Source organism: Sus scrofa, chromosome 10 (assembly GCF_054392235.1).
Source record: "Sus scrofa isolate SSC_HxYL_T2T_F1_AM1 chromosome 10, Sscrofa_HxYL_maternal_Yorkshire_Landrace_v2.0, whole genome shotgun sequence".
NCBI classification, from domain to species: Eukaryota; Metazoa; Chordata; class Mammalia; order Artiodactyla; family Suidae; genus Sus; species Sus scrofa.
In genome coordinates, this window is record NC_139392.1 from 8974666 (window position 1) to 8997349 (window position 22684).

The 22684-nt window shown below is 39.1% G+C and overlaps 1 protein-coding gene across 1 annotated transcript in view; it reads right to left on the reverse strand.

Annotated features, from left to right (window-relative positions):
* USH2A (usherin) overlaps nt 1-22684 on the reverse strand; it is an 837868-nt gene that overhangs the window by 647838 nt on the left and 167346 nt on the right. Inside the window, exons 13-14 of the mRNA XM_021064292.2 lie at nt 5846-6041; nt 1454-2095 (exon numbers count right to left, since the gene is read on the reverse strand). Coding sequence (XP_020919951.2) covers nt 1454-2095; nt 5846-6041 — 838 coding nt within the window. The remainder of the gene's footprint in view (nt 1-1453; nt 2096-5845; nt 6042-22684) is intronic.

Consider the following 22684-nt stretch of genomic DNA (forward strand, 5'->3'; position numbering starts at 1 on the left):
TGACTGCAAATTTGGAAGGATAAATCTGAAGTAGGCAGTAGCTGTCTTGTCGGCCACCTGCCCAGTTCTCAACAATCGTCCCCTTTTCTGGCCTCCTCACCGCTTGCTCCTACCTGAAGGAGTGGCCCCTAGAAGCCGTGCTTGTTTTATGGGATCCTGACACCGCTGATCATAGTAAATTGGCTCAGATGTGGCCACCCTAACAAAATGGAGTCAATCAGAATTTCCCTCTTGGAATTGTAATCAAGAGGCAGCTAAGGACTCCCTGGATAGCTGGGACTAGAACTCTAAGAGACTACAGGGAATAAGGGTGGCCATATAACCACACAGAGAGAGACAGAGAAGCAGCAGAGAGTGCCCTTCTGCAGAAACAGATACAGGGTGGGAATGAATGAATGAATATTGATCGGTGGGCATTTTCTAGCTCCCGAGTCCTGACTGCTTTGCTCCATATCAGGTTTTGTGGGACATTCAGTGCTAAGAGAGCCCCCGTTTATTTTGAAGCTAGTTCGAAAAAATTTTTTTCTGATATTTTCATCTCAAAGAGAATGAACTTCTCTCAGTTCTGTCTCTTTGGATGTACTTGTCACACTGACCAATGTCAAGAGAGACACTTAGCTCAGATGTCTTAAGCTAAAACCCTTGCCATGCAAAACAAGTCTTCCCTCCCGCCCCATCCCTGGCAGGCAAATCACCCTTTGGAATTCACATCACTCTCATTTTCACAGGTTCAGGTCGCTCGGAGCCAATTTTGCTGGATGGGACAACAATTAATACCAGCTGTTCAACAAGTGACAAACCTTTATATGTATCATAACATCATGATGACTTTTCTATAAATGAAATATATTGCTTTGGTTAAATCACATAAAGTCAAGGAGAAAGCCAAAAACAGGGTCCGTCTTTCCTCCAGTTGGGGAACATGGAAAGACGGTCACAGTTGGACAAAACAGTAGCCTAGTTTATTCACTGGACAGCACTTAAAAATAATTCTAGTTGTTTCTATAGGATGCCAGCACATATGGCACATTCAGTAGAAACACGTGGTCAGCTTTTATTCAGAAAATCAGTTCATCACCTGAATATTTGTCATTGAGTAGATAATCAAGTCAAGTTTCCCTTTCTCTGGAATATAAAATGCATTCTTGCTTTTCTTAGATTTTTTTTTTCAGTTGTTAAAAGGAGGTTTATTTCAAGTTGAGGAATTAAAGTCTCAATTATGAAATGTGTAATTGGCTGGCATTCTTCTAAAGGTTACCCCAATACAGCAACACACAGGTGCCACATAATCTTGAAAAAACTAAAGAATTGTATCTCTACTAGCTAACGATATAAATACAACAATGACTAATTTTTTAGACACCCTGACCAAGAACCAAAGAGGAAGCGCCCGGAAGTGGATAATGAAAAGAAGGTCAGCATGTGTCGAGAAGGTGACCCCTTTCCCTCTTACCTGGGAGACACTGATTACACCTTCTTCCTTGACGGTTAGGTAAACACAGGCACTGGCCACTGACTGAGTCACAGACGGTCCCGGGTACTGTCCCCAAGGTGTCACACTCACACATCTGGCAGCCTTGAAATTTGCCCGTGGTCAAATTGTACCTGTGAGGCTCACACTGATTGCAGTGAAGACCTGTTACTCCTAATTTGCAAGGACACTGTCCTGTTGATTTGTCACACAGCAGAGAGCCATTTACTGTCCCAGCCTTATCGCAGTTACAAGGCAGACAGAGGAAAGAATGATTTTGCTGGAGGTAGAAGTATCCCTCCAAACACTCGCTGCACCGTCTCCCTCCGACACTGGGCTTACAAACGCACTGTCCTGTCTGAGCATCGCAGACCGTGCCAGACAGGGACCCAGCTAGGTCGCAGTCACAAGCCTTACAACCCACGGTGTCCAAGCCATAGAAGTGTTCTCTGCAGGTGTCACACTGAAGTCCTTTGGCTTCTTTTTTGCACTCGCACTGCCCAGAAAGAGGATTGCAGAGTTTGTTCACTGAGCCATGGAGGTTACACTGGCAGGGCTCACATCCGTCATCGTTAAAACTTCGGAGAAATTTAAATCCAAAATTGCAATGATCACATCTAAGCCCTAAAGACAGAAAATGTGTTTAACAAACCAGAGATGTGAAAACAACTCCATGCAAGCTTTCAAGCTAGCTGAAGCACAAACCAAGCTACTGCTGACATTTAGGACAAACATACAGGGTGGAGTGTGTTTTTTCTTTTCTTTTCTTTTCTTTTTTTTTTGTTTTTTGTTTTCTTTCATTTTTTATTTTTATTATTACTTTTTGTTGTTGTTGTTGTTGTCTTTTTGCCATTTTTTGGGCCGCTCCCATGGCATACAGAGGTTCCTAGGCTAGGGGTCCAATCGGAGCTGTAGCCACCGGCCTACACCAGAGCCACAGCCACTCGGGATCTGAGCCGCATCTGCAACCTACACCACAGCTCACAGCAACGCTGGATCCTTAACCCACTGAGCAAGGGCAGGGATCGAACCCGCAACCTCATGGTTCCTAGTCGGATTTGTTAACCACTGAGCCACGATGGGAACTCCCAGGCTGAGTGTTTTTTCACAGTAATGCCGGAGAGGGCTGACTGCATACTCAAAATACAATGGCAACACTTAATTTGACACTCATACACCACTTTATTTTGTAATGTGCTTTATAAAACTGTTTTTATTTCATAAGGCAAAGAGAAACGCTTACTGCAAATGCTGCTTCTGTCATACGGACTGGCCCTCTTTGCTTTATTCAGCAAACATCAGAACCACTATTTTGAAAGATTTTAACTCTATTAGAATTGGTATTCTTAGTTATTTCACATTAACACGGTATGTTCATTTCAAAGCAGAGCGGGAAATACATTTTCAAAGCCACACAGAGGAATTAAAAATTACATTATTTTCCTAGAAATCAGAATCCTCTAAAAATGTTTAATAAACATTTTTATTGGTTAAGCTGATAACTATTTTTGTGTTAATAGTACGTATACTTACTTGTTAATATCATATATTTACATAATTAATATGAATAAAAGTTATCCAGAGCCATTTTTATATCAATGTTTCTATATGCTCCTATAGCTCATCATTTTCAATTAATATGAATTATGCTTTCCTTGGCTCATAAAGCAATCACATTGCCCGTCATATTACACACTAAGTAAATTCTGCTGTTTCTATTACTCCTTTTTAAAGCTGTACCTACATTTCATATGCATTTCATAGACAGAGAAAAACACTTTATCACCACCACTTAAATCTGACAACTTCAAGTTTCAAAAAGAGGATTACAAGGCAAAAGAAAAACCTTTTTTTTGAATAGTAAATATCGAGTTGAAAAATACTTCCTTTAGCTATTAGTCCTCACACAGCCATGAATTTAAACAACTGACCATGTAAGGTTGAATCGATGGAAACATCCATTTCAAGCTATAATAGCACTGAAAAAATTTGTCCTAAAATAAGTCTCACACACACACACACACACGCAGGAACCCCTATGCAGAAAAGCCTTTCCTAAACTGGAAGGAAAGGCATAATATATATGTATATATGTGGATGAAAATTCAGAACTCCAATGGAAGGCAAGTTCTTTAACAGTGATGAATGACTCACCTAAGGCATATCATTTAATTTCAATAAGGAAAATAAAAAAGGACCACTATTGCTGCAAATTTTAAAAATAACTGTATTGTTAACAAGAATTATGACTCATTTTGAACTATTAAAATTGGTCTACATGGATTCATATCATATCAGTTTTAAAAATATGCGCAGTGCTTATTTGAATATGCCATACATATTCCTGACAGGTAATCTATTCCTAACGAGACTCAGGAAGGCCTACAGGGCATCACATTCGGTGTTAACAAGTACAGGCGAGTTAGCACACTTGGCATTTAATTCACATTCTTCTCCCTTTTTATTCTAGATGAATGACCTACTTTAATAAAATTATTGGTGCTCATGTATTTTACTGGTGATGGAATCATTAGTAAGATTTAACTGTTTGGTTAAATCTAACAGTTTGCTTTCTGAAGCACATACAACACACACTGCTATTTTCTGTGGTTTTCTTAATCATATTAACAAAAGGTAAAACAGAATAAAAGCCACTTGCTAGAACCTCTAAAAAAAGAAATATCACACACACACACACACACACACACACACACACCTTCCTGCAGAAAATTACCTGGATCAACCAGTAATATAGGTAAATGGCAGGAAGGCTGTAACAAATTAAGTAAAGTTTTAATTTTTTTTTCACTTTCTCCAGCTCTGGACTCTAACCCATCACAGGAAGGCTTTTATTGATAGAGGGCTGTCATCATTTGATTGTCTCTAAAGGTCTTTCTTTAAATGTTATTTTCACACCTTGAATTGAAAATATGTCTTATATTAAAGAAGAAAGGATGCTATAATACATTGAACTCAAATGACTTCAGTCCGTATCACAGACAACACTTACACCAAAAAGCGCTTCTCTTTATAAGTATTATTCCTTTTTTTTCCCTGAAAAGTTAGCTTTCGTATGTTTGAAAAGCAGAAGGGTAAGATATGTTAAAGATTTTGATATAATTTTTCTTTCTCTTCTATAAAGCAGAGAAATTTTGTGTAATACCATAAGCCAGGCCCATACTCCTGTTATTAAATTAAATGCTTGTCTAGTTGAATTATATAAAAATGATGCATGCATATCCACATATATAAAAGATAAAGAATTAGCTTTAGTGTTAGATTGCAGAAATGAAAATGTCACTCCAGATGGTGTGTTCCTATGTATGTGTATATGCAGGTGTGCGGGCGGGTGGGTGTGTGTGTCTGCCAGGCATATTTTTATTATTATAAGGTTCAGGTCAGTGTTAGGAAAACCATGGCAGGCATGGCGTCTTGAATGACAATAGAAAAAGGTAAAGGGTCTTTTTTAAACTTCCTATACCAACCAAGACATGTTCAGTTATAATACAAGACTCACTTTATCAGGAAACTTTCATAATATTCTCATACATCAAAATTTCAAAGTGTATTATGTACATAGTGCATTTTGGGCACTTGATAAATTTTGTCCTTATGTGGCTGTGGTTCCGCTCAAAAATGTTGGATGTAATAAATTGCTATAATCAAATCTAATTTCTGAAAAATACCTGTGGGAGTAACAAACAAAAAAGCACGTCTTGTATAAAAAAATGATAAATAACACCGAAGGTAGCTGTTTATTATAATCAGCTTGGCACTGAATTACAAAATTAAAATTATGTGGCCCTTTATAACTAACCCTCGCAATATACATGATCTGTGGAATTATGTTGACTTATTTTGCATTTCATAGGAACAGTTCAAAGAAATATAATAGAAAAAAATGGAAAGATTTATCACAAAGGACCCTGTAGCACAGAATATTTCGAAAAAAAAAAAATCCATTTATTTTGGTCTATTAAGAAAACTAGCATGGAAATGATTTCCTTAGAACTCATTAAGTGTAAAACATTTTGAAAAAGTGCTAATTTTCTAAAAGAAACATCTATGCAGTAAGCAAATTATATTTTCCTCTGACTTATTAGTATGGGATCATGTGAACCAATGCATCCTCGGAATAAAGAAACTTCTAAGGGCTTGATTAAACTAAGCTTCAAGCTGTAGTTTGATACAATTATTAATTTAGTCATTTTGAGACAGTTAATTTCATCCAAATCGTTTTTTTTTTTTTTTTTTTTTTCCTCCAGCCTGTCTTGAGCAAGGAAATTTGCTCTACTCTTCAGTTAAGAAATCAAACACAGGTTTTATCCCAGATGGTGACAGAGATGTGACTGTAAACTTCTGCATTACACGTACCGATGACATTTGCTTTGCACTTGCACTGGCCTGACTTTGGGTGACAGGTAATATCTCCATTCACCGTCCCAGAGGTATTACAGTGGCATGGGCTGCAGCCCTCGGGATCCCACTCTCGCAGGTCATAGAATCCATCCTGGCACTGATTGCACCGTCTGCCAGACACATGTCTCTTACAATTACACTGGCCTCCGATCTAGAGAAGATACAACATTTTGTAGAATGATGAACGTATCTATTTTTAGATAATTTGCTCATTAGGTCCAAGACAGGGAGGGAGGGAGAGGAAAAAAAAAACTTTAAATGTGAAACAGACAAGAAGGTAATAAGGCATTTCTTCTTCTAACTCACACACACGGGAGAGCTTCAGCAGGGTGCATGTAGAGAACCGAATGAAAATAAAGCCCACAGAGATCAGGAGGAGATGACTAAAGGGGAAGGGGAATGAAGCATTAAGCACCATATAAAGAAGTCAAAATATAGTCTTGTGGAAACTGAAAATAGCAAAGGGCCAGCAGTTAATTTAGTCTTTAATCTCCACCTCCCTGTTTCATTCTTCTCGTTTCCTCCTGGATCTAAACTCGCTCTATGCAAGCCTGGTGCTTAAACCAAGGGAGAATCTTTCTATAATAACCCTATTCCGTCAAGGTCTGAACTATGTTTAGAATTAGGTTCTTAAGAGCATCCACTGAGGTCTACGGATACTGACACCACAAACAGTTTTTTTTTTAACACACCACCACTCTTAGCAATATTTTGGCATATTTATGGTTCATTTACATTGGGGTTTAATCACATATCATGTTTCCCTGATTTACATTGTGGTAAAAAATGCAGAAAAGTTATCTGTTTTATAATATTGTCAACTAAAATAACAGCTAAATAAAGGAGTACTGGAATTCCCTCTGTGGCTCAATGGGTTAAGAACGCAACTAGCGACGTTGCTGCGGCCTTGGCTGGCAGCTGCAGTTCCTATTTGACCCCTAGCATGGGAACTTCCATATGCCGTAGGTGCAGCTCGAAATATCAAAGCAAGCAAAAAATAAAAAATAAAAAAATTAAAAGGAACCTGTGTTGCTTCCAGCTGTGGCTTGGATCTGGCATCTGAAGAAGTAGAAAAACTCATACTGAGTAAAGTAAGTTAGAAAGAGAAAGACACATTCCATATGCTCTCACTTACATGTAGTATCTAAAATATGGCACAAACGAGCCCATCTACAAAACAGAAACAAACACACAGATGTAGAGAACAGACTTGTGGTTGCCAAGGGGGATGGGGGAGAGAGTGGGATGGACTGGAGTGAGTGGATGCAAACATTTAGAATGCATGAGCAATGAGCTCCCGCTGTACAGCGCAGGGAACTAAATCCAGTGTCTTGGGATAGAGCATGGTGAAAGATACGACAAGAAAGGGAACGTATATGTGTGTGTGACTGAGTCACTTTGCTAGACAGCAGAAACTGGCACAACAGTACCAATCAACTACACTTTAACAAGAAATGCTTAATTAAAAATTGGTAATATACCAAATGTATGCAGACTCACAGGCATGGAGCGGCACTTAATAAATGATACCTATGATAGATATCGTTTTTTAGAAACAAAAGAAGTATGTGACCCTTCAAGAATATACTTCCAAAAACTCAGATACAACGCTTTCCTGTTTGTTTGCTCTGTGATGGAACTCCTCTAACACTAACCCTAGGTGCCCTATTAATTTTCTTTGGCTGATACTATGTCAGCAAATATGACACAGGCAGAGCCTTGAAATGCTTGCAGATTTGGAGTTTATTCTCGCTGGCTGGGCTGGAAACCATGAGACCACCTTGTAAACAGGCTCAAGAGATCCTGCTAGAAGAACGAAATGTCTCGGCGAATAGCTTCTCTCACCACCCCAGTTAACATTCTGCCTGACAACCACTGGATGTGCGAGTCAGGCCTTCCTAGATGACGTGACGGCTAGCAGATGAGCTAGCTAAGCGCATTAAATAAAAGAGCTCAGAAAAAGGTCAGCCATGCCAGCCCAGGCCACCACTGTACCAAACCATAGAATTCTGAACCAAGTAAACGGTTTTTGGCATTTTAAGCCACCATTTAGAAGAAAAAGTTAACGGATGCAACGCATTGACCAAAACTTAAATTACACTTCTATACCTACTGCCAAGTAGGCTGGGAAGTGTGGTTTATTCTTTGTGATCACATGGCCAAATGATACTGAAATTTCTGCTAGTAATGCAGAGGGGAAAATAGATAACAGGGCACCATTACTGTCTCTGCTAACAAACAGATATGTGTCCATACTTCCTGTCAGAGAAATTTTCCACCTCTGTAAGGCTTAAAACACAAGCTTCATTTGTAACCTTTGGTCTTGGATGCTTTCTGTCACATGAACAATGAGGGAAAAGGGATGACCCCACGACCTCTAGTTAGACACCTGAAAATAATTTTGATTAGACTGGCTTGGGTCATAGTTCTACTTTTTCCAGTTTCTTAAGGGGGAAGATGTTTCTTCGAAATGCTTTTTCTCATATAAACAATTTAGTGCTTTTAATATTGCATAAGTGCTGTTACATCAGCATTCCATAGTTTTGATATGTTGTGTTTTCATTTTTATTCAGTTCTAAATACTTTCTAATTTTCCTTTCTTTTCCTATTTAGCCACTAGGTTATTTAGAAGTACATTAGTTTCCAAAGATTTAGGGATATTCCATAGATTATTCTGTTTATTGATTTCTAATTTAGTTTACTAATTACAGCCAGATAACATATCTTATACGAGTAGAATTCTTTTAAATGTATTGTGACTTGTTTTGTGGCCCATAATTTGGATACACCTTGATAGATGTTTTGTATAGAAAGTGTGAATCCTAATGCTGCTGAGTGTTCTATAAATGTCAATTAAGTTGCTTGACAATACTCTTTCAATCTCTATGCTTACTGATTTGCTGTCAATTTGTTCTATTAATTATTGAGAAAGGAGTATTGGATTTTCTGCCTATAATCGTGGATGTTTGTATTTCTCCTTTCAGTTCTATCAGTTTTTGACTTGTATAGTTGCACTAACTCTGTTGCTTGGTGCATACATGTTAAGGTATTTTTGGAGTTCCCTTGTGGTACAGTATGGGTCTGCCATTATCACTACAATAGCATGGGTTGCTGTGGTGGCGTAAGCTCAAATCCTGGCCTGAGAACTTCCACATTACAGGTGTGGCAAAAAAATTTTTAAAAAGACATTTTTGCTAGGTATAGAATTCTACATACACCATTTTTTTTTCTTTCTGTATTTTAAGTATGTTGCTTCACTATGTCTTTGTTTGCTTTATTTATTTATTTTGATCCTTTGTCTTTTTAGGGCTGCAGCCGTGCCATATGGAAGTTTCCAGGCTAGGGGTCGAATCAGAGCTACAGCTGCCAGTCACAGCCTACACCACAGCTGCTGGTCTATACCACAGCCACAGCACTGCTGGATCCGAGCCACGTCTGCGACCTACACCACAGCCCATAGCAATACCAGATCTTTAAGCCACTGAGCAAGGCCAAGGATCAAACCCACAACCTCATGGTTTCTAGTTGGATTCATTTATGCTGCACCACGATGGGAACTTCTGTTTGCCTTATTTTTAATAGAGACTCTCATCATCCTGATAGTTTTTCCTCTGTAAATAATTTATTTCCTCTGGATGCTACCTTTATCATTAAAGAGAAAATTATTGCTAGCTTGAAGCAATTCAATTATGATGTGTCTTTTGCAAAAAATTGTGTTTTGTTTGTTTCATGTTTTTTCTTCTTCTTGGGTTTTCTTGAGTTTCTCTGGTTGGTGGTTTTGTGATTTTCATTACACAGGTTTTAGAATGTCCAGTCATTAGTTCTTCAACTTTTTCTGTCTCTATTTTCACCTTTCCTCTCCTTTGAGAACTACAATTACACTTGATGTTGTCCCACAGCTCATTGATGCTGGTTTCATTTTTTCTCAATTATTTTTTCTATGTTTAATTCTGGATAGTTTATATTGTTAAGACTTCAACTTCACCACTCTTCTCTCCATTGTGTAAGTACCATTAATTCCATCCAATTCACTTTCATTTTATACACTGTAGTTTTACTCTCTAGATTTTATTTGTAACTTTTTTGAACCTCTCATGGATCTATGCAATTTTTTGAATATCTAGAACATAGTTACAATATCCATTTTAATGTACCTGCCTGGTAATTCTAACATCTGTTTCAGTTCCAGGCCACTGATTAATTTTTGTTCTATAGATTGTATTTTCCTGATTCTTTGCATGTCTGATAGTTTTTTTTTATTGAGTGCCAGACATTGTGGATTTTTTCTTTGTGGGTGCTAGATATTTTAGTGTTCTTATAAATATTCCTCAGCTTTGTCCTGATTCAGTTAAGTTACTTGAGAAGAGTTCCTCTGGATCTTGCTTTTAAGATTTATTAGGAGGTTGTGGAGCAGTGATTCCAGTGCTATTCTCTACTATTGAGCCAAGACACTTCTGTGTCCTCTGATATTCTATGAATCATGAGGTTTTTCTAGTTTGGCTAGTGAGAAACAGGCACTCCTCAGAGCCTTGCATGAGTGATAAGCATCATTACTTTTAATTCTTTCAGCTTGCTCTTTCCCCAGCTTCACACGTAGGCAATGACTGATAGTCAGCTGAGTACTTAATGGAAGATACTCTATAGGGCTTGAGGATTATCTTTCTGTGCCACTCTCTCCAGAAAACTCCAACTACTATGGACTCCCCAAACACTCAGCCCCATCTCTTCAATTTGGAAAATCCCCTGAGCTCCACCTGAATTCTCCTTCTCTGTCCCTTGACCTGAAAATTCCCTCAAGGTAAAAAGTCAGAAGATTACTCTGTGCCTACTTCCTCTTTTCCTGATATTTTACTAAAATAAGAGGAATTTTAAAAATTATAATCCATAATTTTAATGATTGGTAGAGAAGAAAATAGAAACCAAATGGATTTTGGGGAAAAAAATTTCTAAGACAAAAAATAGAAGGAAAAAATGTAAGTTAATATTGACAATATGTTCAATTAATCAGAAGTTACAATGTGGGGGCCAGGTGAGTTGTACTTCTAAAACAAGAAAAAGTATTTTTCCTATAGAACCTCTGAAGGCCTTGAGATTGACAGGTGACAAAACACTGAAAGAAGTAGGATACAAGTCTGAAGTCAGAACAATGGCTCTCAATTGGGGGTGATTTTGTTCCCCAGAGGTTATTTAGCAGTGGATGGAGACGTTTTGTTTGTCTCAATCCAGAGAGGGATTCTCCTATCATCTGGTGGGTCAAGGTCAGGGATATTACTAAACATTCTACAATATAGGGAACAGTTCTCCATAGCAAAGAATTATCCATCCAGAAATATGAGTAGCACTGAGGTTGAGAATCATGAATTAGACGAGTTCTACACACCAGGTATTTAGAGTGCCAGCTCCCTCTTTAGTCCTATGTAACCAGGCACACTCCTATTGCACAGTGACATCAGTCTTATCACTGCAGTGGTTTCTGCCACATCTAAATGTCATGAACTGGAGAATGCCAGGTGAATAATGTACATTACAATACTTGGTTCCATTTAAGTGTTTTGTGATATTATTGCTGTTTATCATCTTGCTCAGCTGTCGAAAATATTCATTTGAGAAGAAAAGCTTCTACACTGCTGCAAAACCGAGATGTCTTTTCTTTTCCATTCTATAACTCCTGTCATTTGTCAGGCTGGTATATTTTTTTAACTCCCCTGCCCCTCCAAAAGGCATTTCAGAGAAAGTGCTTTTCAAACTTCCCCACCATAATCTCTAAGGAGAGTGCAAAAAGGTAAAATTCAGAAGCAGGCTCAAGTAAAGTGACAGGAGGAATGGGGTACATTTTTTTTTAAACTTTTGAGTGTTTAAGATGGAAAGCATGTCAAGAGGTTCCCCACATAGTGCTGTTCCCAGCAATGGTTACATACTTGAATGGTTGTAAGAGGAAGTACTCTAATTATAGTCCTTCTAGGTCTCAAAGAGGTATAATTTCATCTTGCCTCATTCTTTCCCCCTCTGGAGCATCACAATATATAAGGAAAATGCTAATAATAGCCATAGGAGGAGAAATAGACAGTAACACAATAATAATGGGGGAATTTTATACCCCACTTATATTAATGGACTGATCATCCAGACAGAAAAATCAATAAGGAAGCACAGGCTTTAAATGACACATTAGAGCAGATGGACTTAACTGATATTTATGGAACATTCCGTCCGAAAGCAGGAGAATTACACTTTCTTCTCAAGTTCACATGAAACAGTCTCCAGGATAGATCACATCTTAGGCCACAAATCAAGCTTGGTAAATTGAAAAAAATTGAAATCACATCAAGCATCTTTTCCAACCCAATACCATGAGATTAGAAATAAATTACAAGGAAAAACCCTAAAAAAAAAACCCATAAACATATGGAGGCTAAACAATGTCACCACAGAGCCAATGGATCACTGAAAAAAAATCAAAGAGAAATCAAAAAATACCTAGACCCAAATGACAATGAAGACACAACAATCCAAAATCTTTGGGATGTAATAAAATCAGTTCTAAGAGGGAATTTTATAGCAATCAAGCCTATCTTAAGAAATAAGAAAAATCTTAAATAAGCAACCTAATGTTACACTAAAGCAACTAGAGAAAGAACAAACAAAACCCAAAGTTAGAAGAAGGAAAAAAATGACAAAGATCAGAGCAGAAATAAATGAGACAGAGACAAAGAAAATAATTGGTAAAAGAAAAAAAAAATCAACAAAACTAAAAGCTGGTTCCTTGAAAATATAAACAAAATTGATATGCCATTAGCTAGACTTATCCAGAAAAAAAGAGAGAGGCCTTAAATCAATAAAGTTAGAAATAGTCACTGGGCTAAATTCTCTCTGCTTGTGATAAGCTATGAAACTACTATTAGCAATGGGAGGAGTGCTGCACCTAAGGAAGGCCAAGGCAATGGCCAGTGCTAGGAGGAGCTGGACACACAGTGGAAGAATCAGGCAGACAGTCCAGTTACTCATTTGTGGATTTCTCTAAATACCTGGGATGTTTGCTAATGGGTGCCCTACACTGCGTAGCAACCACGCTCAGGACCCCTCTACTCTGCACCATACTGCGAAGGCCTGCTGCCCAGACTATGCAGCAATCGTGGATATGAACATTCAACTGTGTGACAACTGAAACAATGGATTTGGCAGGAAGATTAGTGACAAAGGGCAAGAGAAAGGCTCTGCTATCATTATCCCAGTGCGCATTCTCACCCACCCTCTACATTAAGAGATGGAAATTCTGTCAGGGTGAATTGGAGGCATCAGCTAACTCACACATGGTATCTTCTGTGTGAGTGAAAACAGCACTCAGAGAAAATATGAAGTATGATTTAAAGATTAATAAATTAGGCGATCGCAGTCAATATGTATCGCAAGTTCTCTACATCATAGCATCATATTTTAAGTAACTCAAAGCAACGCCTTTAAAACAGCAGATATATGTCTTCTTAAGCACTCATTTGGCTGGTGGTTGAGAAAAATCTTCTGTTCCATGGATGACATCTTCTCTCAGAACATACTAAAAGCCAGTGAGGTAAGGTTATGTCACCAAAGAATTTGAAAAGCAAACTCAAAAGTTTAAGAACTGGAATATTCATATCCAGTTAATTTCCTGTCCTGGGAGTTAAATCAGATTTTCAGAGTTTTGTGTGAACTGAAAAGAAAAACAGATGAGGGCAAAAATAATCTTTTAATTAATGAGTACATCCTTTAGAATATTGTTTTATAGAAATGATACTAGATTGGTGATTCTTATAAGCACTAATATTTAAGAACTAGCATTTAAAGTATTTGCTACCTATTTTGTTGCTGCATTATCAATTCCTAGAGATTGACTCTACTCATTTCTTGAGTCCACTGCTAAGCATCAAAGAAACATAATGTCTGAAATGATTTAATATTGGAGTATTTATATTATTAAGCATCTGAATGTAAATTCTGAAAATAGACTTTTAGCCTTTTTTTAAAAAAAATCATTTGCAGCTGCTGATGCTTTTAAGAAAAAAATGTATACATCTCTATTTGTCTATACATCTATGTATTTACATATCTTTACACAGTATGTCCTACCTGCTAGGAACTTACTCAGCCCTAAGAAGTGACTCTGAGAATTACTACATATTTCTAATATAGACACAATGACTTCTTTCCTTAAGCTTCTACCGCTCTTAAGAGAAGAAAAGTCCACATTAGTGTAACAGGACGCCTTTGTAAGGTACTCATTCCACTTCAAAAATGAATGAATCTGCAGCGGTTTCTGCCACATATAAATGTCACGAATTGGAGAATGCCAGGTGAATAATGTACATTACAATACTTGGTTCCATTTAAGTGTTTTGTGATATTGCTGTTTATCATCTTGCTCAGCTGTCGAAAATATTCATTTGAGAAGAAAAGCTTCTACATTGCTGCAAAACCGAGATGTCTTGTCTTTTCCATTCTATAACTCCTGTCATTTGTCAGGCTGGTATATTTTTCTAACACCCCTCCCCCCGCCAAAAGGCATTTCAGAGAAAGTGCTTTTCAAACTTCCCCACCATAATCTCTAAGGAGAGTGCAAAAAGGTAAAATTCAGAAGCAGGCTCAAGTAAAGTGACAGGAGGAATGGGGTACATTTTTTTTTAAACTTTTGAGTGTTTAAGATGGAAAGCATGTCAAGAGGTTCCCCACATAGTGCTGTTCCCAGCAATGGTTACATACTTGAATGGTTTTAAGAGGAAGTACTCTAATCATAGTCCTTCTAGGTCTCAAAGAGGTGTAATTTCATCTTGCCTCATTCTTTCCCCCTCTGGTTTAGGTCTATTTCACCCAAAGACTATAAGCGATGGCTTATAAAAGATGCATATATGTCACACCATGTTAAATTAGAGCATTTCATAAGTGTCATTTGAATGACACAACTATACCTTGTGGTCTCATTGTAATTTGCTGCAAAGTTAAGGTAGTGGTTATTAACAAGACGGTGTCAGTTCATGTCGTATACAGAAATGCTTTTAAGAAGCTCATTTAATAATTTTAATTTTAGTAAAAGCGATCAAAGTTGCTATGAACTTATGCAGTAGACTGCTTGCCTACTATAATGTAAGTTTATTTAACCAGTGACAATGTGAGTTCCAAATATACTGAGAGGAAAGTGTGTTAGATAAGACAGAAACTAAATAAATCAGGCTTTTAAAAAGCGCCTTTATAAAATATTCAAATTAGTTTACGTATAAAATAATGGCTTACATCTTTGGTGCATCTGAAGCACTAAGGGGGCTACGTTAACTCTTTAGTATCAACCAAACCTCCATTTGAGAATTGCATTGGTTCCAAGAAATTAATTTGCCACCGAAATATATGCACATTATTATTCCCCCAATATTTAGGCATCTTTAGTTACGTTAATAGGATTTGAAACATAATCCCAAAACAAATGGATATGTTTCCTTCCTCCTTTGAGTCATGCACGTAAACCTGCAGTTCAGCAACCTGTGTTGGGTTCTTTTGTCCCAGGCTCTGTGCTCAGTGCTGAGAACATGTATTTAAGCAAGACCCAGCGTGTCTCTAACCTCAAGTTGGAATCAGAAACAAACACTGCTGCTCTCCTCCATTGCTTCCTGTGTGAGATTAGCAGCACCGCCTAATTTCTCTGAGGTTCAGTGCCCTAAATTATACAATGGATAAATTAAAAAGTACTTCACTGACTTGAGTCAGGACTGAATTAACTGACTAAAAGTACATGGCATCATCCTTTGTGTAAGGCAAGCATAAAACAAATGGGACCTATGGGAATATTATAGACTAGTTTCTGTCCTCATGCATTTTGAGCAATATGTCATCCATCTGCCAATCCATCTGACACATTTCAACATGTGGCCCTTCCACACATGGCACCAAAACTGTGTGTGGGTTGATCAAGGTGGAGACCAGTTCTATAGCCCATCAGGAGCTGAAACACCTCCCAGTTCTTTGGAAGACTAGAGGCCTAGTGCCCCCGCCACTGGTTTGCCCTTGATCCCAGCAGCACAGCTGTCTCTGGAAATGCTCAGCACATGGGTTTGGTGTGCCAAGAAGAAAGGAGGCTAGTTTTATGCTGCTCTTAAATAAACCAGTATCATCGAACACACAGAGAAAGGGTCCCTATGGTGTACTGGCTAATATTTAAACTACACATACTTTATCTATATCCAAAAAGGTAAATTCACTTTTGCTTTTTATTCCCAATTCCAAGATACATTTATCTATATGTATATACATTAAGTCTATAGATATCTAGCCACATATAAATACACATATATCTACGTATCCTATGGTGGTTACTCTTGCTAAAAGTCATCAAATAGTCGTATTTTGAAACTGCCTTCAAGATCTCCAATTCCTAAGCCATTTAAGAATGGCACGTTCGATGCCATTTTTCCCTTTGCAATTGTCCTGCATCGGGGAACCTAGAGAGGCAATGGTTATTTTCTCACTTGTGTGTCCCTAGGGTCTCTCACATAGGGGCTCATGAACACCTCTCTCCATCTTGCGGACAAGCAGGTTCTCCTTCCACTCACGAGGTGAGGTGGAGCAGCCCACTTTTCTCTGGTGCCTCTGCCACCCCCTAGGGTCCACCCCCAAGCAGGGCATGCCATCTCTATTAGCGGTCTGGTAACCCCAAGGTGCTGAGGAAGTACTCCATTCTCATGGAATCTCATTACACAGGAGCCACTACATTGTGGATACAGAAGAAAACATCCTTCTCACTGCTGGGCTACCTTCTGACATGAGCCGTGAGCAGAGACGAGTCTTTCCCCATCAACGTCCATTCTCCTCGTCTCTAGCACACAGCCGTAGCTTGGAAGTGGTACCTAGCCAGGGACTGCATGTTCCCAGCCCTCCATCAAGCTCTGCGACTTCCTCTCAGCAACAGGATGTTACCCGAAGAGACATGTGCCGCTTTTGGACCAAGACTTTTAAAAGGTGGGAGCATCGTTTCCCCACATTGTCGTTTTTTCGTTTGTTTTTTTGCCCTTTCAGGCCACACCTGTGGCATATGGAAGTTCCCAGACTAGGGGTCGAATCAGAGCTGCAGCTGCCAGAGCCACAGAAACATGGGACCTGAGCTGTGTCTGCGACCTACACCACAGCTCACAGCAACACCGGATCCCCAACCCACGGAGCGAGGCCAGGAATCAACCCCACATCCTCATGGATACTAGTTGGATTCGTTTCCACTGCGCCCCAACAGCCACTCCCACGCTGTCTTGTCTTTTCCTAAGGAAAGGCAGAGCCACACAGTGGAAGGAGGCTGTGCCCTGAGTTGTCATATGGAGAAGAGCCACCAAGCAACCAGGAACACTGCGTTGGAAGGATTACAGGAACAAGAAGTCAACTCCTATACTGTGGGGGCCACTAGACACGTTGGGGTCTATGTTCATCTGATTAGCTTATCCTAACTACTACTGGTAGCGATGCGGGGACCCTGCTATTATCTCACATTTATTAGCTAAATCAATAACTGCTTACAACCTAAAGCTCCTGCCAATGCTGTCAGCATGGCTGAACAGGACCCTCAATGCCTGAGGTGTTATTACTTGGCCACGTTTGTATACCCTGACCCTTGGGACGAGTTCATTTCCAAGGAGACGCCAGGGGTGTCCAAACATGTGGTCCTCAACTCAGGCAGAGGCTGGGAACTTCAGCTTGGTTACAGCTTCTTCTACTTTATCTCCAGTTTGGCACAACCTTGGTTCTTGGATAAATTCTTCGGTAGAGCCTTTCCATCAAGCTCAGATCCATTTTTTCCCTTCTTTCCCTATTTGCACCCAGAACCTTTGCACCTGTCCTTGGTATCTGGCCCTCTACATTGTCAGGTTAATTGGTTATTATTGGACTTACCAACTGCAAGAGGAAGTCTCTGAATGAGAGACCAAATCTTCACGTTTTTCTTTAAACTCCGCAGCTCTCATATCCTTCACCATCCTAAATGCCTATCGTCTGCACCCCATACATCATGCTAGTCAGGGTCAGTCTCCCCAGAGGCTGAGGAAACGTGTGCATTGCTGACTTCATGCACTTTAATATTTGGGTAACACAAAATATAAGGCAATACATTTCTAGAAAATTCATGACTTTTGGATATGTTGTGGTAATTAATGACAAATACCTAGTTCTGAGCAGAGGAAAAAGCACTGATGAACTGCAGGAAATGGGACATTATGCAGAGAAAGTATATTCTGCTTCATTTTTAATGTATTTCCTTGAAAATTATCACTCTGGGAGAACAATCAATTTTCACACATAGGATTCTTATTCCTTATGATTCCACCTCCCATGGGTCAGACCTAGAAATACTTCCTTCATTGATGCCTTTCCATCTCATCTAATTCATCCCAACCCCTCATCGCCTGCCTTATTAATTTATTTTTTAACATCTCTTAATCATCTCTCTTTTCTGGCTCTATTACAGCAGTCTACTCGCACCTTATTGAGCACTGCACTCAGCTATACTTCTCTCTTTTCATATAATTACAGCAGCTGTATTTTCAGTTTTCAGCCAAATTTTATGTAGGTATGTATGTACGTATCTTTTTAGGGCCACACCATGGCATACGGAAGTCTCAGGCCAGGGGTCAAATCAGAGCTGCAACTGCCAGTCTATGCCACAACCGCAGCAACGTGCAACCTGAGCCACATCTGGGACCTATACCACAGGTCAGGGCAATGTCAGATCCTTAACCCAGTGAGCGAGGCCAAGGATCAAATCTGTGTCCTTTATGAATACTAGTTGGGTTTGTTTCCACTGAACCACAATGGGAACTCATATTTTTATTTTTTTAATTAAATAGCTGATTGAAAATGTCCATTTCTGCTGTACAGCATAGTGACCCAGGTTCGTCACCACCGAGCCATGATGGGAACTCTCTCAGCCAACTTTTAGATTCCCCTTCTTCACAGTTTTTCATTCCCATTTAAAAAAAAAAAAAATGGCTGAGAGTAGAACCTCTCATTTTGAGGACTAAGTTTAGGGTATACTTTGATGGCAATTTAGCAGGGGCTTGGTAGACTGGCAAACTTAGAAAACCACTTAGAGTGGAATTCAGAGGCTAGGACAGAGTGCATCCACCACTAATCAAGTATTTACATGTACAAATCCACATCCAGTCCCCTTATACAAATCCATATCCAGTCTCTTTTCTCTGTGCATCTTTGCCAGACAGTGTTGTAGCAACGAGGCTATGAAAGACGGGTCCACAGGGGAGCACCAAGGGGTCACCCAGGAGCTTTCACAAATGCAGACTCTGTCCTCACTCAAGACTCGCTGGATCAGAATCTGTCTTTGAAAAAAGCATCTGAGATGTTCACATGCATATCAAAATGTTAAGCAGCACTGCACTGGCTTGACCTGCTGTATCTTGTCTGTTGTGGCTTAACTCTTGTGGTTTCCCTCGCCAGATCCAAGTACACAGCAAAGTAAGGGGGGAAGAAGGGAAGAGAGATGGAGAAAATGCCAAGTGGAAAGGCACGCTGACATTTCTTGAACACCTTCTGCAAGAGACAGGCCCCATGCTATGGCCTTGCTCTAGAATCCACTCCCATCATCAGCAGTACCTGTGCACACGGCTAGAGAAGGTACTCCAGGAACACCAGCCCCCATACGAAGGGCAAGCTCAGTGAAGGGGCACGTGGGAGCCAGAGAGCTTACTCCTACTTGAGTCTGGAAGAGCCTGGGATCTTTTCTTTCTTTCCTTTCCTTTCCTTCGTCCTTCCTCACTCTCTCTCTACACACACACATACCCCTACACTTGAAGCATTACCTTTATGGATCCTTCTTCAAATACCTCAGAATTTTTTTAAAAAGCATCACTCAGGCCTGGAGCCCTATCTGGGTCTTCTGGACGCACGTCACACTAGATGAGGAAATGGGAAAGAAGGGACAACCTCCAGCTCAGGGGAAAAGGGCAAAGGACTCCTGCGCTGAGTTCCAAGGAAACAAGAAGGAACTGCAGTGCTGCAGTGACATCCTGGGAAACTCACATGACATGTACCTGTATCAGTCAAGCCTGCTCCTAAGAGAAATAGACTCATTTTCCCCAGTGCAGTAATGTTTTTTTTTTTTTTTTCCTGGCTCAGGTATACATTTTGTATATGGGAAGCTCTCATTCCAAAAATACGTAAACAGAAAAGAGACAGACACACTCCCACCTCCGATTCAAAGGCATATACGGATACCCTAAAATCATCCACAGAAGTGTTAAGGACCCAGGGCCCCCATACGAAGGGTTCCTCTAAGACAGCAACAATTCCTCTCCATTTTCTCCTAGGAACGCTAGATTATGTGCTTTAGATGGTCTATGTGCCTTGACGCTGGCATCAGCACTTTTAGCATTTAGTGACTCAGGGCATCATTCATGCCATTTTCAAGATCTTGGCATTCACAAGAGGAAGAATTATAACACTTCTTATGGAAGAATAAGGCAAACATGCCGTATCTTAGGAGACTGGATGGAGCTGCAAATGACAAGTGCCAAAGGGAACGTTCCCTTCCAGAACACAGAGCACACAGCATAGTCACTGGGGCCATTTGGGGCTGGCTTGATTCCTAAGTTATTATAACCAAATGAGACTTGAACTACTGCCTAATTTCCTTGTATGCGCCCTAATATTGTTAAGGATTGCAACTGCATGAATTTTTAAAATGTCCTTGAATTTTACAGTTTATAATTCTGACACTGTTGACAGCTTTTTTAGTGTGTACTGTTATTCTGCTGAAAATGGTAAATATTTTTTAAAATCTTTCCTAATATTTAGGCAAGGTGTACCTGACACTACATTTCCTCGTGTAATAGTTAGCACAGATTTTGTGTCTATACTTAAGGCATGGGAAAAACAAAATGAAAATTAGATAAAATGTGAATGCGATTTAGAGAGGAGAATATGGAGCTTTTAAATTCATGAAAGTGTTCTATCATTGGGTCTACCTTCAGATTTATATATGTAGCTCTCTGGCTACATGTCAAATTTCATGAAAATTCTCTCTATATTTTTTTGACTATAAAAATTATCAACAAAGCAAATTATGCAGAGAAAAAATAAGGGAAAATGTTTTTAAAACAAAGGAAAATGTTATTGTAAATCCTCTTTCCTGTCGTGCATTTTTGTATTTTTACACATGGAAAATATTATACAGAAGCATCTTTTAAAAAGCATTTTTTTCTTATTCTTCTTTTCCCCTACTCTCACTCCTGAGATCAAAGTACATGGTGTAATACATCAGTAACTTTTTTCTCACTACCGAATAATATCCCATTGAGTGGATATATTACATCTATCCATTCATGAGTTAGTGGACATTTGGCTTATTTCTACAATTGGACTATTATGGATAAAGCAGCAAGGAGCGTTCATGAATAAGGCTGAGTGAGGACTTATATTTTCTTTGTGCTTGAATCTATAGCAAGGAGTTCAAGTTCTGGGTCATATGGTAAATCCTATAGTTAATATTTTGAGCAACCCCAGACTGTTTTCCAAAGTGAGTGCACATTTTCCACTTCCATCAACAGCCTATAGGAATTCGACTTTTTTCGCATCCTCATCAACGCTTGGTATTATCTGCACTTTTTACAATAGCCATGTTCGTGAGTATGAAGTGATATCTTGACACTTGCCATCTGCCTCTACAAGGCCTGAATCATGAGCCACTGTAGCTGCTGGCCCTCAACACCCCCTGAAAAGACATCAGGGTGGCAATCGGGAGTGAGACACTCTGTGCCCTGGGAAAAGTGGCAGAACAGGTCTTCAGAGAGTTAGATAATTTTAGGAGAGTAATTTATGAGCTCAATTCTTGTATCTCTTCACATCTAGAAAAATCACTATCATCTTTCACGGTGACATCTCCTCCTGATTAGCAGTAAACTTCACAAGAGCAGCAGTGAATGTCTGTAAAATACATACTTGGCTGCACGTACCTCCCCTTCCACCAAAATCACCTGTATGATGACCTTCCCCCTAACTCTTTGCAGCCGTGTTTCACAGATATCTGAGATGCTGCCTCCTAGGCCATAGTCCTCATTTTGCCCCAAATAAATTTTAACTCTCAAATTTTAGGTTGTGCCTATATTTTAGGTCTACAAGTGCATGGTTGCTCTGTAAGTATGAGGTTTTCATCTCTCCCTCCCTTGAAATTATTTCAAGCTTTGTTTTTTTAATCTCTGATCTTCTGCAGTTCAAATATGAAATTCTTAAGTGTACTTCTCCCAACACTCCACTTACCATTCTCGGAGCTTCCTGGATTCATGGTTTGGTGCCTGTCATTAATTTTGGAAATTTCCCAACCATTATTAATAAAAATAATTAATTGCACTTCTCTGAAGACAAATAATATTGAGAATCTTTTTATATACTTGTTTTCCATTTATATCTTCCTTGGAGAACAATTTTGATCCCTTACCCATTTTTTTTAATTGGATTGTCTTTTAAGTTCTAACATTTCTTGACATACATTGGAGACAGTCTCTTATTGGAGAGATGCCTTGCAAATTTTTTTTCCTATTCTTTGGGTTTTTTTTTTTTTCCCTTCATTTTCCAGATGGTATCCTTTGTAAACTAATATTTTCAATTTTAACAAGGTCCAATTTATCCATTATTTTGGTGTCATATCTAAAAAGCCATCAACTTATTCAAGAACATGAAGATTTACATTGCTATTTTCTTCTAAGAGTTTTATGTTTTAGCTCTTAGATTTCACTCTTGGTTCTGAGTTCATTTTTGTATATAGTGTGAAGTAGGGAGGCCAAC